At 42.6% G+C, this 12,500-nt stretch overlaps 1 protein-coding gene across 2 annotated transcripts in view; it reads right to left on the bottom strand.

Moving 5' to 3' along the window:
- Positions 1 to 12,500, bottom strand: part of LOC147019802 (latent-transforming growth factor beta-binding protein 2-like) — a 99,850-nt gene that overhangs the window by 79,840 nt on the left and 7,510 nt on the right. For both annotated transcript variants that reach the window (XM_085894541.1, XM_085894540.1), the window contains exons 4-8: positions 11,386 to 11,546; positions 10,601 to 10,789; positions 5,162 to 5,356; positions 4,658 to 4,935; positions 2,846 to 2,948 (exon numbers count right to left, since the gene is read on the bottom strand). In XM_085894541.1, the coding sequence (XP_085750667.1) occupies positions 2,846 to 2,948; positions 4,658 to 4,935; positions 5,162 to 5,356; positions 10,601 to 10,789; positions 11,386 to 11,546 (926 nt within the window). The remainder of the gene's footprint in view (positions 1 to 2,845; positions 2,949 to 4,657; positions 4,936 to 5,161; positions 5,357 to 10,600; positions 10,790 to 11,385; positions 11,547 to 12,500) is intronic.

Genomic DNA, 12,500 nt, shown 5'->3' with positions numbered 1-12,500 from the left:
GGCATAGACAAAGAAGGTTCACTGGAATGGCTAAGAAGAGGTCAGCTCAATTGGGATAGAGAATGAATCATAATAAATGCCCAAGATCCAGGACATTACAAGAATGGCTTCAAGAAAAAGATGGTAGGACTGAGCCAATAGGAGAGGTGTAGATTTTTGAAATTAGAAACAGAAAGCATTAGCCACCTCCTCTCAGGATGTAGAAAACTCATGTCAGAACAGCTGTACACACAAAAGCATAACAAGGCATGTAGAGTAATCCACTGGCACATATGTAAAAACCTCAATGTCCTCGTTCCAGAAAATTCATGGAAACATGAACGAAAAGCAATTGAAAACAAGGAAATAACGCTCACGTACGACCTAATGATCCCATTGAGCATAAACATAGAAAACAAAGAATTGTGACGAGATATAGTACTTAGGTATAACAAAAATGAAAGAAAAGAAAGCACTGTGAACTGAAGTTCCATACCCAGCAATTTTGGTTTAAACAACGTAGAAATCAAGAAAATGACCAAATACCAAGCTCTCCAAAATGAAGTGAAAAGATCGTGGAAAGTGAAGGGCACCAAATTTGTACCAGTGATGATTGGAGCAATGGGAATGATAAAGAAGAACCATATGGAGATCTTAAAAACCATCCCTGGGAACATTACTATAAATGAACTTGAGTTGGAGACTTGAGGGCTAAGTGACGATCCTGAAGAGAGCCCTCGGAACAAAACTTTGAGAAAAAGAAAACTTCACAGCTTCGTCCATGGTACATGAATTGTGACCCCTTTCTGAAACGGGGGTGGATACTTTGAGCCTTGGGAGGACTTCATCCAATCTTGTGAAATCCGCATACGGAAACAACCAACAAAACGTGCGCACGCACGTACGCACGCACACACACATACAGTACATATATACATATATATATATATATATATATATATATATATATATATATGTATATATGCATATTACATACGTGTGCGGTGTCACACTCATATGTGCACGCCTGCATCTGAAGGTGGATACTTTGAGACCTGAGAGGGCTCCGTTCCACCCTCTGAAACCACGTTTTCATCAGCTTCTCTTAGATCTTTCAAAAATGTGGATATAATCTGCAGAATGAAGTTGTATTTGCCGATTGTCCAACACAAATTCCCGAATGCAGTTGCTGATTTGCAGATCCCCCTTGCTTCATTTCATCACAGCTCCCATTTATTATTTTCGAACAAGGGACATGGTGTGTTGCCTTTTCGAACAAGGAGCATTGTGTATTTGCCCAACCAATTCTGCGTGTTTTCTCAACATTCATCGAGCGTGGGAATTTTCGAGTTTTAATTTGATGGATTCGTATGAGATTGAGGGTGAAGATATGGAGTAGAAATGCAATAAAGAAAATATAAACCAGTTTTATGCCAGAGAGAGGGAATTGTGGAGTGGAGTGGTGTGCGGTGGGGAGCAGGAGGTAATGTACACAGACATTACCACATTCCTGTTTATGAATGGGGTAAGCAGATTTGCCAGCTGCACTGACCGGGCAGGATCAACTTTCAAGACTCTACCTGTTTTGACTCCGAGAAACTTTTACAACACAATCCAGTGTCATTAAAATGAATAGATGGGCTCAGTTCAGCGGTGATTCTGTCAATAATCAGTTTTACGAGGACACTCCCTCCCATCAACATGGCATGATACCTCCCTCCATGATGTGCACCAACCCATGATTTCATTTCATGACATTTTGGAGGAGGAAGGAAGTTACAGCTCCAATAAAAGGATAATGAACATCTCGATAGATGTTGTTACCTCCTCCACCTCATGTTTTCACCCCTGTCTGCCTGTTTGTTACTTGCGAAAATCGAAGCTCTTTCAAGTGTATTGGTTGGTCGTGTGTGTTATTCTGTCTGTATGTTTGTTGGTCTGTATGCCAATGGCCTACAGGTCAAACTTTTAAACCGATCTTCATCAAACTTCAGGAAATGGTAGAGTTGGTCATAAGCAAGAAGCCTATTGATTTTGAGGTCAAAGGTCAACAACTGTCGAATTTCTAAAATCATCAATTTTCACCCAATCAAGTTGAAAATTGAAGAGGATTTGTACATCAAGTTGGTGAAATCAACCACCAATTATTTTTGAGGACAACATAAGCGAAAAGGTCAACGTAGGCATAATTTCTAAAATTGTAAATTTCCATCCAATTTACTTGAAATTTGAAGAGGATTTGCATATTTGGTCATTGAGTTTAACCACCAATTATTTTTAAGGTCAAATTTGTTTTATGGATTTTACAAGTATTGTGCTCTGCACGACGTCTTTGTTCGTTTTTCTGTGAGCAGGATATCTCAAAACATTAAGGACGGATTGGAATGAAATTTGGACAGGTCGGGTGTGTGACAAAGCCAAATTGATTAGATTTTTGTGAAGATGCGGATCTGTATCCGATTAAAAACAATTTTGCCTGAGGAATTAACAAACACAGACAGCACATTCACCTTTTCATCCAATCATTGATCCATATCCAAGCTACACCTACCATTCTTGTATCGCTCTATCCCCAATGCTACAAAGTACCAACACAGATTTAAACTTATCGATTGTTTCTGCTGCCACTCGCTTTCCAAACACCATTCCATGCATTGACTGCTCTGAGTGAAAGACCTATTGAGTTAACAACATCTTAAATCTCCTCTTCTTTACTCTCTGGCTATGGCCCCAGGCCCCTGGTCCAACAGGCAAACAAATAATAAATTAAACCAACCAGACAGTCTTGAACAATCAGGTATTTCATGTATAATACTTGTAGTGTATCAGGATGGTGTTTACATTAAATCAGAATGCCTTTGCTTACCCAGTGGACTGAGACACTGAATGCAGGTCAGCACACCCCAGGCTGCACCCAGGCTGTTGCAGCATGCTTCCTGGGAGGCTTGACCACGTGTTGGCACAAGACACTGCAGTAAAAATGATTAATTCACTCATGAGGATTGTGTTCTTACTGAAGAAAATAAAAAAAATATGGAAAAAAATCGATTTCAAGGAGGTGTTGGTGATTTGCAAAGGTGGTCACATCATCAAAATATACATCATGTCAGAGAAGATTCTCATTGCTAACTTTCAGAGTATTGTGTTGAAGATGAAGTACTTTAGAATGAGTTCCAAAGAAGAATGACAATCAGCTATCAGAGTGTGCACAACTCCTTGAGGTTGACTTCAAATCCAAAATCAACTGTCAGGAACATCATCACAAAGTGGAAGACTTCAGGCAACATTATCCATGAGCATTGATCTGGCACCCTATCGAATATCAGAAGAGAAAAGAGACTCGGAAATAGATTGTTTGAACCAGATGTGACTATTTCCTCATGTCATAATTCATTGATGTGATGAAAGATTGAGGAGCCATTTGGATGCCAGGCAAGCAACAGTGCAGTGTATTGAGTAGTGCATTTCATGGATAGCAAAGAGGAGCAGGGCACTCAAGCCCTCCATCACTGTGGCTAATGCTTGGTCTAGCATAGTTTGGCAGTGTCCCAGGGCCTCAAAATGTGGATATTTTTGTGGAGCAATGAGTGTTAGGGGAGAGAGAGGGAGAAGTAGGACACTGTCCGATTTTCTATTCTGATATCTGTCTCACGAATGACGTTGGGGTGGAAGAGATCTGTTTCACAGGTAAGCAAGCACCTCAATGATCCGAAGATGGTGACATCATAACCAATATCCTACTTCTCCCCACTCCCACTAATAAAAGAAGGTACACTGCTCTACCATTTACCCCCCCGCAATGTACACACAATCTGTGCGAACGAATCCACTTCCATTGCCAGTGAACCATCACTCAACATTTTGTTTTGAGCAGTTGGTGGTGTGCTCATCAGCGAGCAGTCTAATTTTGATTCAATACCCGATGGAGTTGGATTTAACCCAAACCTGTCATTTTGATGTTGCAGTTCCCAAAGGGAGTACGGTACACGTGTGATCACGCTGCTCTTCGGAGAGATGTGCAAAGCTGGCTGTCCTGTGTGCTTCATGTTGAGGATATGAAATATATCAAACCCATTGTATATTTTGTAAAGAGTTGGCAAAAGCGTTGCGGCTTCTTGACTGAATTCCTTGGTTGAGGTTAGCTGTATTAATAAGACTACTTGCACTACGGTAAGTGGCAGTACTGCTTGAATAGGCATAGCACAGGTGTGAAAGTTCCCTAAAATGCAAATATCCCTGGACTTGTAACTCCAACAAGTGAAGACAAACGTCAAAGAACAGTGAAGAAAGAAGGAGGAGGAGGAGGAGATTATGACCATACTTTGTGCAGAGCGTTGGTGCTGCCTAAGCAGTCTCCTTGGCTATTGGGCACAATCCCGGACGGGTTGCCACTCCGACACAGGATACCAGCGTGCTGGCACTCATTTTGCCGACCTCGGAAGGATGACAGGCCGAGTTAACCCCACCTGGTATTAATTCAACAGCTGAGCGGGATTTGAACTCAGGACCCTTGGATCCAAAGTCCACCACCCTAACCATTAAGCCAACACCAGGCATATTGAAGAAAGACCATATGGATAAATAATACACTTCTGCATTATTGATTTGAGAACAAAACAAACACTACAAAAGCAGAACTGAAATCTAAAAGGAACATCCCCTGCTCTGCTTCTCTCACCATCCCTTCACTGAAGTTCAGGAAGCAGTGCCCGAGCAGTGAACCACCAAGGTCTGGCCCTTGTGTTTGCCTCAGCTGTGAAACATTGTGTTTACGGCGCCAGGGTGGGATGTCAGTTCTGAGGTGTGCTTCTTCCCTTGCTCGCACAGTATACTGTGAGAGGTAGTCTTTGAGGGTCATGTTCTCAGGGATGCGAGACACGCGATGGAACTGCAAGACGGTATTCACTGGGTGTTGCACTTGAACGTTCACCAGGTCGGGCTGCGATTGCTCACCTCCTGAAAAACAGTGCATGGCCTTTGTCACATCTGGAAATTGACTCAAAATATGACAAACAGTTACTCTTTGCTTCCTTAAGTTATTTTGCAAAGATGTTATGGACAAGTGTCTCCATTAGAACTTCTCTTCTAAACAATATTATTTTAAGTATCCAAGAGCTGACATCTCCATAAACACTTTCAGCAGTGAGGTCAAACATGAGTAAAGCTACGAAGAGCATCATACCTTGAGCAGAATTGCTCGCGGAGGAAATTGGCATGAGGAAGTTGGAGGACTTTGAGGAGTCCTTCACATTCAAATTTTCACGTGGGTTGTTCTGCACGGGTACGTTGCAGAACTTTCCCGTGAAGCTAGCCGGACACCAGCACGTGTCCCTAGTCCGACAATGGCCGCCATTCATGCACTGGATGATACAAACCACTGGTGGGAGAAGGACACCAATGGAAATTAAGTCAAAAGGTGAATATTTTACTCTTTGCCTAAGGCTTCCAAAACGTGTCTGCAGAGATCAGTTACAAGCTTGCATCCATCTGCGGATCTGGAGCATTTTAGGGAGTCCAGCTCTACTCATTAGCCTGGGTTCGTTGTGCAAGTTCACTTTGATTGTTCCATTGTTGACATAGATCCAGGCATGTGTCGTCACAAAATGTGTCCAATCAAAATAAAACAGAACACAGGACAGCAGAGAAGAAGAAGAGAGAACTTATTCTGGGAATAGTTTTGCTTTCTGAACATCACATCATTTTATTTCTCATGTTGAGCATATTACTTTGAAATATTCCATTGCACAAAATAATTCAAATATCTTTAGACATTTCATTAAAAAAAAATTGTCCCTATAGGAAGGACAGCAGAGATCATTTTCAAAACAGATGTCCGATCTCATGGTAACGTGATTTTGCGAGATCATGTGCGTGACTTTATCGGTGTGTTTGCGCTCACTGGATATCATCTCAAATTGGAAGGATATTGTAATGAGGAAAACTAGAGGGGGAGCACTCTGGAGAGTGCAAAACCTCCGCCGCCAATAATGCTGGGTCACTCAAGTGAACCTTGTATCTTATTCATTAAATATGATGTCAACAGTGCTGACAGAGTTATAGTTCTTTTCTCCAACATTTTTTTTAGGGGGGAGGAGGGGGGGGTTGGAAATCACTTAAAACGTGTAGAAATGCAAAAAAAAAAAAAAAAAAAAATCGAAATTTTGTTGAAAAAAAAGTTGCAAAAATTTTTTTTTCCTCTAACAATTATTTTTGGGGGGGGTTGGAAATCACTTAAAACATGTAGAAATGCCAAAAAAACTTTTTTTTTCTCTAACAATGTTTTGGGGGAGGGGGTTGGAAATCACTTAAAACATGTAAAAATGCAAAAAAAAAAAAAAATTTTTTTTCTCTAACAATTTTTTTGGGGGGGGTTGGAAATCACTTAAAACATGTAGAAATGCAAAAAAAAATTTTTTTCTTTTTTGGGGGGGGTAACTTTTTTTGGGGGGGGTTGGAAATCACTTAAAACGTAGAAATGCAAAAAAAAATTTTCTCCAACAACTTTGGGGGGGGGGGGGTTGGAAATCACTTAATACGTAGAAATTCCCCAAAAAAATTTTTTTGGGGGGGTAACAATTTTTTTTGGGGGGGGGTTGGAAATCACTGAAAACATGCAGAAATGCAAAAAAAAAGAAAAAATTCTCTAACAAATTTTTTTGGGGGGGGGGCAAGTCCAAAATTTAAGGGCATGATCCTTGGACCATACCTAACCCCCCCCACCAAGTTTCGTCGAAATCCGTAGAGGAGTTTTTCCGTAATACTGTTCACAAACAAACAAACAAACAAACAGAAAGGGGTGAAAACAGTAACCTCCATCCATCTTCGAAGATGGCGGAGGTTAACAAAGGTGAGGAAGCAACTCAGGAAAGAGCAACATTTGAATATGAAGCAACCGGCAAATTGGCAAGAAGGTTATGCTGTGAAATTTCAGCCTCGGTGGGCTACTCAGTTTAGTTGCATCAATACATCAAAACGAAGAGACCAGTCTGATTATTGGACAGTTTGTTGTCGGACATGAGAGTGAAATCGTCAGGGGTGTATGCAACTGATGATGTAATTCAAAACAAAGCTTCACATGAACAACTAGAAGGGCACTCGGTGGAGCACATACCTCTGCCATGTAATGCCTGATCCTGCCTGTGAAGAACATATCTGGCCGAATACATTTTTGAAATATCATGCTACAAAGTACTATATCGTTTTTGGCCCAATCTCTCAATGGTGAAGACTCACTTTGAAATTAAATAATTCTCATATCCAGATCCGGATTCGAATCTAGTTACTAAAATCGAATCAATTCGTCCTTGCAACACACCCAACCTGTCCACCAAGTTTAGTCCGAATCCGTCCACAACTTTTTGAGATATCGTGTGAGATATCATTTTTAGCCCCATTTCATAATGGTGAAGAATCACGTAAAAAAATTAGTTGTCGGATCCGGATCTTCAGCAAAATCGAATCAATTCTTCCTCGTCACACACCCAATGTGTCCACCAAGTTTCATCTGAATCCATCCACAACTTTTTTAGATATCTTGTACACAGACAAACAGAAAAGGGGTGAAAACATAACCTCCTTCACCTTTGGTGGTGGAGGTAACAACTAATACAAAGAGGGAAACAGAACCAAGATGTATGTAAAAAAAAAAGAGAAGCAGTTACAGAAGCAGTTGTGTTCTTCCAGTTCGTAGCTAAGTATAACCTATCTATAACTGCAGCACAGCATTTCACAGAACTTGAGCTCATCCTGTTTCCAGACATAAAGATCTCATAACTGATAAAGGTAAAAGAACCCCTGAAGTTGTTCAATCATAAGCAATAACCAGGTATGGCAACGCACCGTACTCAGTCATGATCGAGAAAGAACCAGAGCGAGAATTGCTTTGCGATGCATGTCCCCTACCGATGTGATATTTTCTAAGTCCAAAAAGGGTATAACCCTAAAAAATTGATTAAATCCCCTGAAACTCGAACTTGTTCTGCAACTTATCATGATAAAGTCATGTACCAAGTTTCAGTTGAATATGTTAAAGTGGATGGGGGGGGGGGGGGGAAAAGAGTGAAAAACCACAGGTGGAACGGACAGATGGAGAGCAAACCTATAGTCCCCTCCGGTGAATCTGGCAGGGGACTAATAAGATCAGAAAGACGTGAGGTTCACCATGTTGGTGACAGTATTTGGAGATGATGGTAATGCTGTCTGCAGGTTGTTAGACAGACCAGTTTGTAATGATGGAACCAGCGAAAGCATCATCAAAACACTGGACAAAACTTTGAGGTGAGAATAATAATTCTTTTAGCTGTGTTTTAATAGACTGAAAGGATGGTGGAGAGTAAGTGCACTTACCTCTTGGTTTGATTCCCGACCTGACTATAAACTGCTGTATTCATGCTTCACAGGCAGGACTTTGCATCATAAAGCGCTCCATTTCTATGATGAACGTTAAGCCGGAGGATCCATCTGCTAACATTAGTTGGTGGACGTTCAAGAGCCCATGGTGTCTTTTGTGAAGAGTTGGTCACGCGTGAAGGCAAGAAGATGAGAAAACGTTTCTTTACAATTAAATGGTTTATTAAAATGTTTATGGCGATAAGGATGGATGAAATGCTAATAAATAAATGGAACAAACCAAGCGGTTATCAGACATAAATAGGTATGAAAGGGGAGAAAACATGATCTTCGATACAAAAGGAATAACCCCTCTAATGGCACAATCAACACCACATTCAGACCAGGAAGGGGGAATACAGGCAAGGATTTAAGTCAGGCAGAAGCTGGTGGTGCTGTCGGTCGATCATGTCGTGCCGGCTTGCATGTCACAGGGCGAAGTGTGGCTTGGGAGAATGGCAAGGAGTAGTGATGGCAGAGAAATAGCATCCATATCTCTCAATCGGTCCTTCTTGGATGAGCCATGAAGGTGAGAGAGTGAGAGAGTGAGAGATCTTTGTGCTCAAGTCTTCCATCTGGCCTCAACCATACAGGATCTTTTACAGTTTACACGATACAACATCACCCTATTCCGCTTGTGGTGAGGATGTTGAGGTCGTGGAGAGATTCACTTACCTTGGCAGTGATATTCATGTCTCTGCTGGCTGTGAGTCAGAGGTCAATAGATGTCTGGGTCGGGCCTGGGGAGTCATGGATTCACTGGATCATGGGGTGTGGCGCTGCCGGTACCTGTGTGGGAGGACGAAAGTCCGAGTCTTCAGGTTATTGGTGCTTCCAGTCTTGCTCTATGGATGCGAGACTTGGACTCTGACCAAGGATCTGAGATGGAGACTTAATTCCTTTGGTAGCAGGTCTCTTTGGAGAATCCTTGGCTATCGCTGGTCAGACTTTGTGTCCAACGAGCGGTTGCTGAGAGAGACTCAAATGAGATTTGTTACCTGCATAGTCCGTGAGTGTCAGCTGTGGCTGTATGGACATGTGGCTCGTTTTCCTGACGCTGATCCTGCTCACCAGATTCTCTCAGCGAGGGAGTCTCGTGAGTGGAGGAGGCCAATGGGCCGACCACGTGCCTCGTGGTCGCAGCAGGTTGATCGGCATCTCGAGGAGATGGGGATGGGCCAGGCATCTGCCTGGGAGATGGCCAGACGGAGGCCCCTGGAGTACCGGCGGAAAGTGGACGCAGTGACGCGCTGCTCTGGCGCAAGCTCCCATACCTGACCTGACCTATTCCGCTATATTGTTCACAATCACCACCCCCGTCAGTGCACACATTACATACAACTTATCCCTGACAGACCCCTAATGCACGAGTAATTCTGCTCTACTCGAACACACGGATAAAGCTATAGACATAACACATTCGAGATATGGACCTCTTCCCCACCCCATCCCCCTTTCCACATAACAGAATGCTTCCTCATACTTTATGGAAAAATCACACCAATTGGATTTGTCAGGACAAAGCAACAGTGGGATGGGTCAGACACAGTGCACTTCCTGGAATATAAATGAATAAAAAATTATCAATGTTGCATGCATAACACCCTTCTCTCACTACTGCAATGAACATGTGGCTCCGTATAGAGAGGACACGGCCCATTTCCTCATGAGATCGGCAATACGGCTTTATCAGTTGAGGTTAAATTGGAGATGGTGCATTGAAAACCTAGTATTTGATCTGTAGGACCACAATGACCCTTTAAAGATGAAAACCTCCTTCCATCAGGAACCTTTACATTCATACTGTACATCCTTGTAGATAAATATATTTTTCTCGCAATTACGTACAAAGGGACCCCAAAATTGCTTGAATGGGTTCTGTCATCAGTTTATGCCATTCACCCATCTGTGTCTGTCTCTTGTGAACAAGTGTGACGTCGTAAGTTCACTAACACCATATGTGCAGATTTTCTTTCCCATCAGCAGGCTGAGTGTCCATGATGTAAGTTGATTCATTTTTCTTTGCCCCACATTCTTTTTCTACCGATTGTTTATTTCCTTATTATTACTATCATGTTATGATGTTGCTTTTTGCTTTACAGTCACTAATGCCAAAATAAACGTAAGTTGTTGCTGGGGTCTTACCTTTCAACTTGTCCAAGTTTGTGTTTTTATTAGTCCTTTACTGAAGAATATCTAATGAATTAAAAACAATAATGGAGTCCTTACTCACCCAAGCGAAATCCAGATCCTTGGGGTGGATGAATTACCCTCGTGCCGTCTGAGACCAAATTGGTAACATTCCCCTTGCTGCATCTGCGGGGGCAACGTCCCATCTGTAAGCACTCGGTCTCACAGTTGGTCACCGTAAAGGCCATGTGTAACCACGATGGCACACGCGCTGGGCCAATGCCGAGATGCCCTGGGAGCAACAACATAGATGGAGTTGGTCAGACATGGATGAAGGATAGGCATGTCGTTTTACATGTATCCTTTGTCCATCTCCATCACACCCCACAACATATTTTGTCCTGATAGATCAAGATGCTGAGATATACGAGGATATAGAAGGGACGTGGACCCATGAGGCGGCCATTTAGCCCATGAAGTCTGTGCTACATCAACACTGCATTAATTCAATCCATCAGTTTATATACTTTGGGAAGAAGGGGAGGAGGGGGTGAGGAGAACAGTGTGGCAGAACAGGGACAACAACAGGGTGATAACTCAAGAGATATCCAAATGGTTTGTTTTGATTTTGTGGGCTGGTTGAGGGTCGTCGTGTGAACGATGAATAAACACCGACAGCAAAATCACTTTTTGATGCTTCATTCCCAAGTTTAAATCGCATATACTACTCCATGTTAATTTGTCCATGGTCTTCTAATAGTGTATACCTCATCCCTTTTCCATCAATATTTCCTGTTGCACATACAGTAAACAAATAATTATGGTTAAATTCAGCCAGTGACTCTGGAAGTTGGTGCTCATTTGCCTTACAGCAGAGATTAAACTCACGGCTCTGTGGTTGCGTCCGATATTGATCGGTGGTCCGAGCTCCTGGGAGTGGCCAAGTCTCAATTTGAACGTCCCGTGCACTAGATCGTTGGTCTAAGTTTCTGGGCCAGCTGTGTCGTGAAGGCCGTGAAAGATAGACTATTGGTGGATGCTCGACTCCGCTGTAAAGAAAGAAGCACGTTCTTGCAACATTAACCGTCTTGATAGGTTGATAGACCACAGAAAAACAGCGAGCTTAAGCTTGAATCATCCGTCCCTTCCTGTCTCCATCATACTGAATAAAATAAGGCAATTCTCTGTATGTCTGATAATTATAGAATTGAAAACAGATTGGCCAATCTCCATCAAATTTTGCATATGTGCTCAGGGAAGCCATGGTTAGGCTCTGGGGACAATGTCATACCTCGCTCACCTCCCCGTTTGGGTGTGGAGACGACTTGCAATTTTTGCCTGTACCTGTGGAATAGTGCAAGTGCTTTAACCACTGAGCCCTGCTTGAGGGAGGAGGTATTGCCACCATATTTCACTCCCAGAGGGAGTGGGTATTACTCACACACTTTAGAAATACACATCCACAACACGAGGGATAACATATGAGGTCTTTGTACATTCTATCGAAATATAATGGAGCAAGTGTATCTATGTGCGGCGAGCAACGGCACCTTTTATCTGTGTGGTTTGGATTCCTGTTAGAGTTAGAGCATAATAAAATAAAATGCACACGTGTTGGTAGTACCCAGGGTCAGGACATGAGCACATCCCTACCTCCCCCCCCCACTACCCACCCAACCCCCTTAGAGGGCGTGGGGGAGACGACTTAAAATTTTCGCCTGTACTCGTGCCACAGTGCAAGAGGTTTACTCACCCCTGTTGCAGACTAATGGCACAAATATATATTCCCCACTCAGAGGCTGCTCCCTAAAGGAGCAGGTGTTTCTCGTTATAGTAATGCAAACACAAGTAGCGAGATTCACCTGAAGATACCTGGGTGAGTCACATACATCATGCGATGAAAGGAGCCGTCCTGTGGCCGATGATGGAAACAATTTGGTGAAATCATAAATAACGAAAAGGGCACTCGATAGAACGCATAGCTCTGCCATGCAATGCCTGAT

The sequence above is a fragment of the Eptatretus burgeri genome, chromosome 9 (genome assembly GCF_056783735.1).
Source record: "Eptatretus burgeri isolate ZD-2024b chromosome 9, Ebu_testis_v1, whole genome shotgun sequence".
Classification (NCBI taxonomy): domain Eukaryota; kingdom Metazoa; phylum Chordata; class Myxini; order Myxiniformes; family Myxinidae; genus Eptatretus; species Eptatretus burgeri.
Note: the sequence above shows the minus strand (reverse complement) of the source record. Positions and strands in the feature narration are given on the sequence as shown.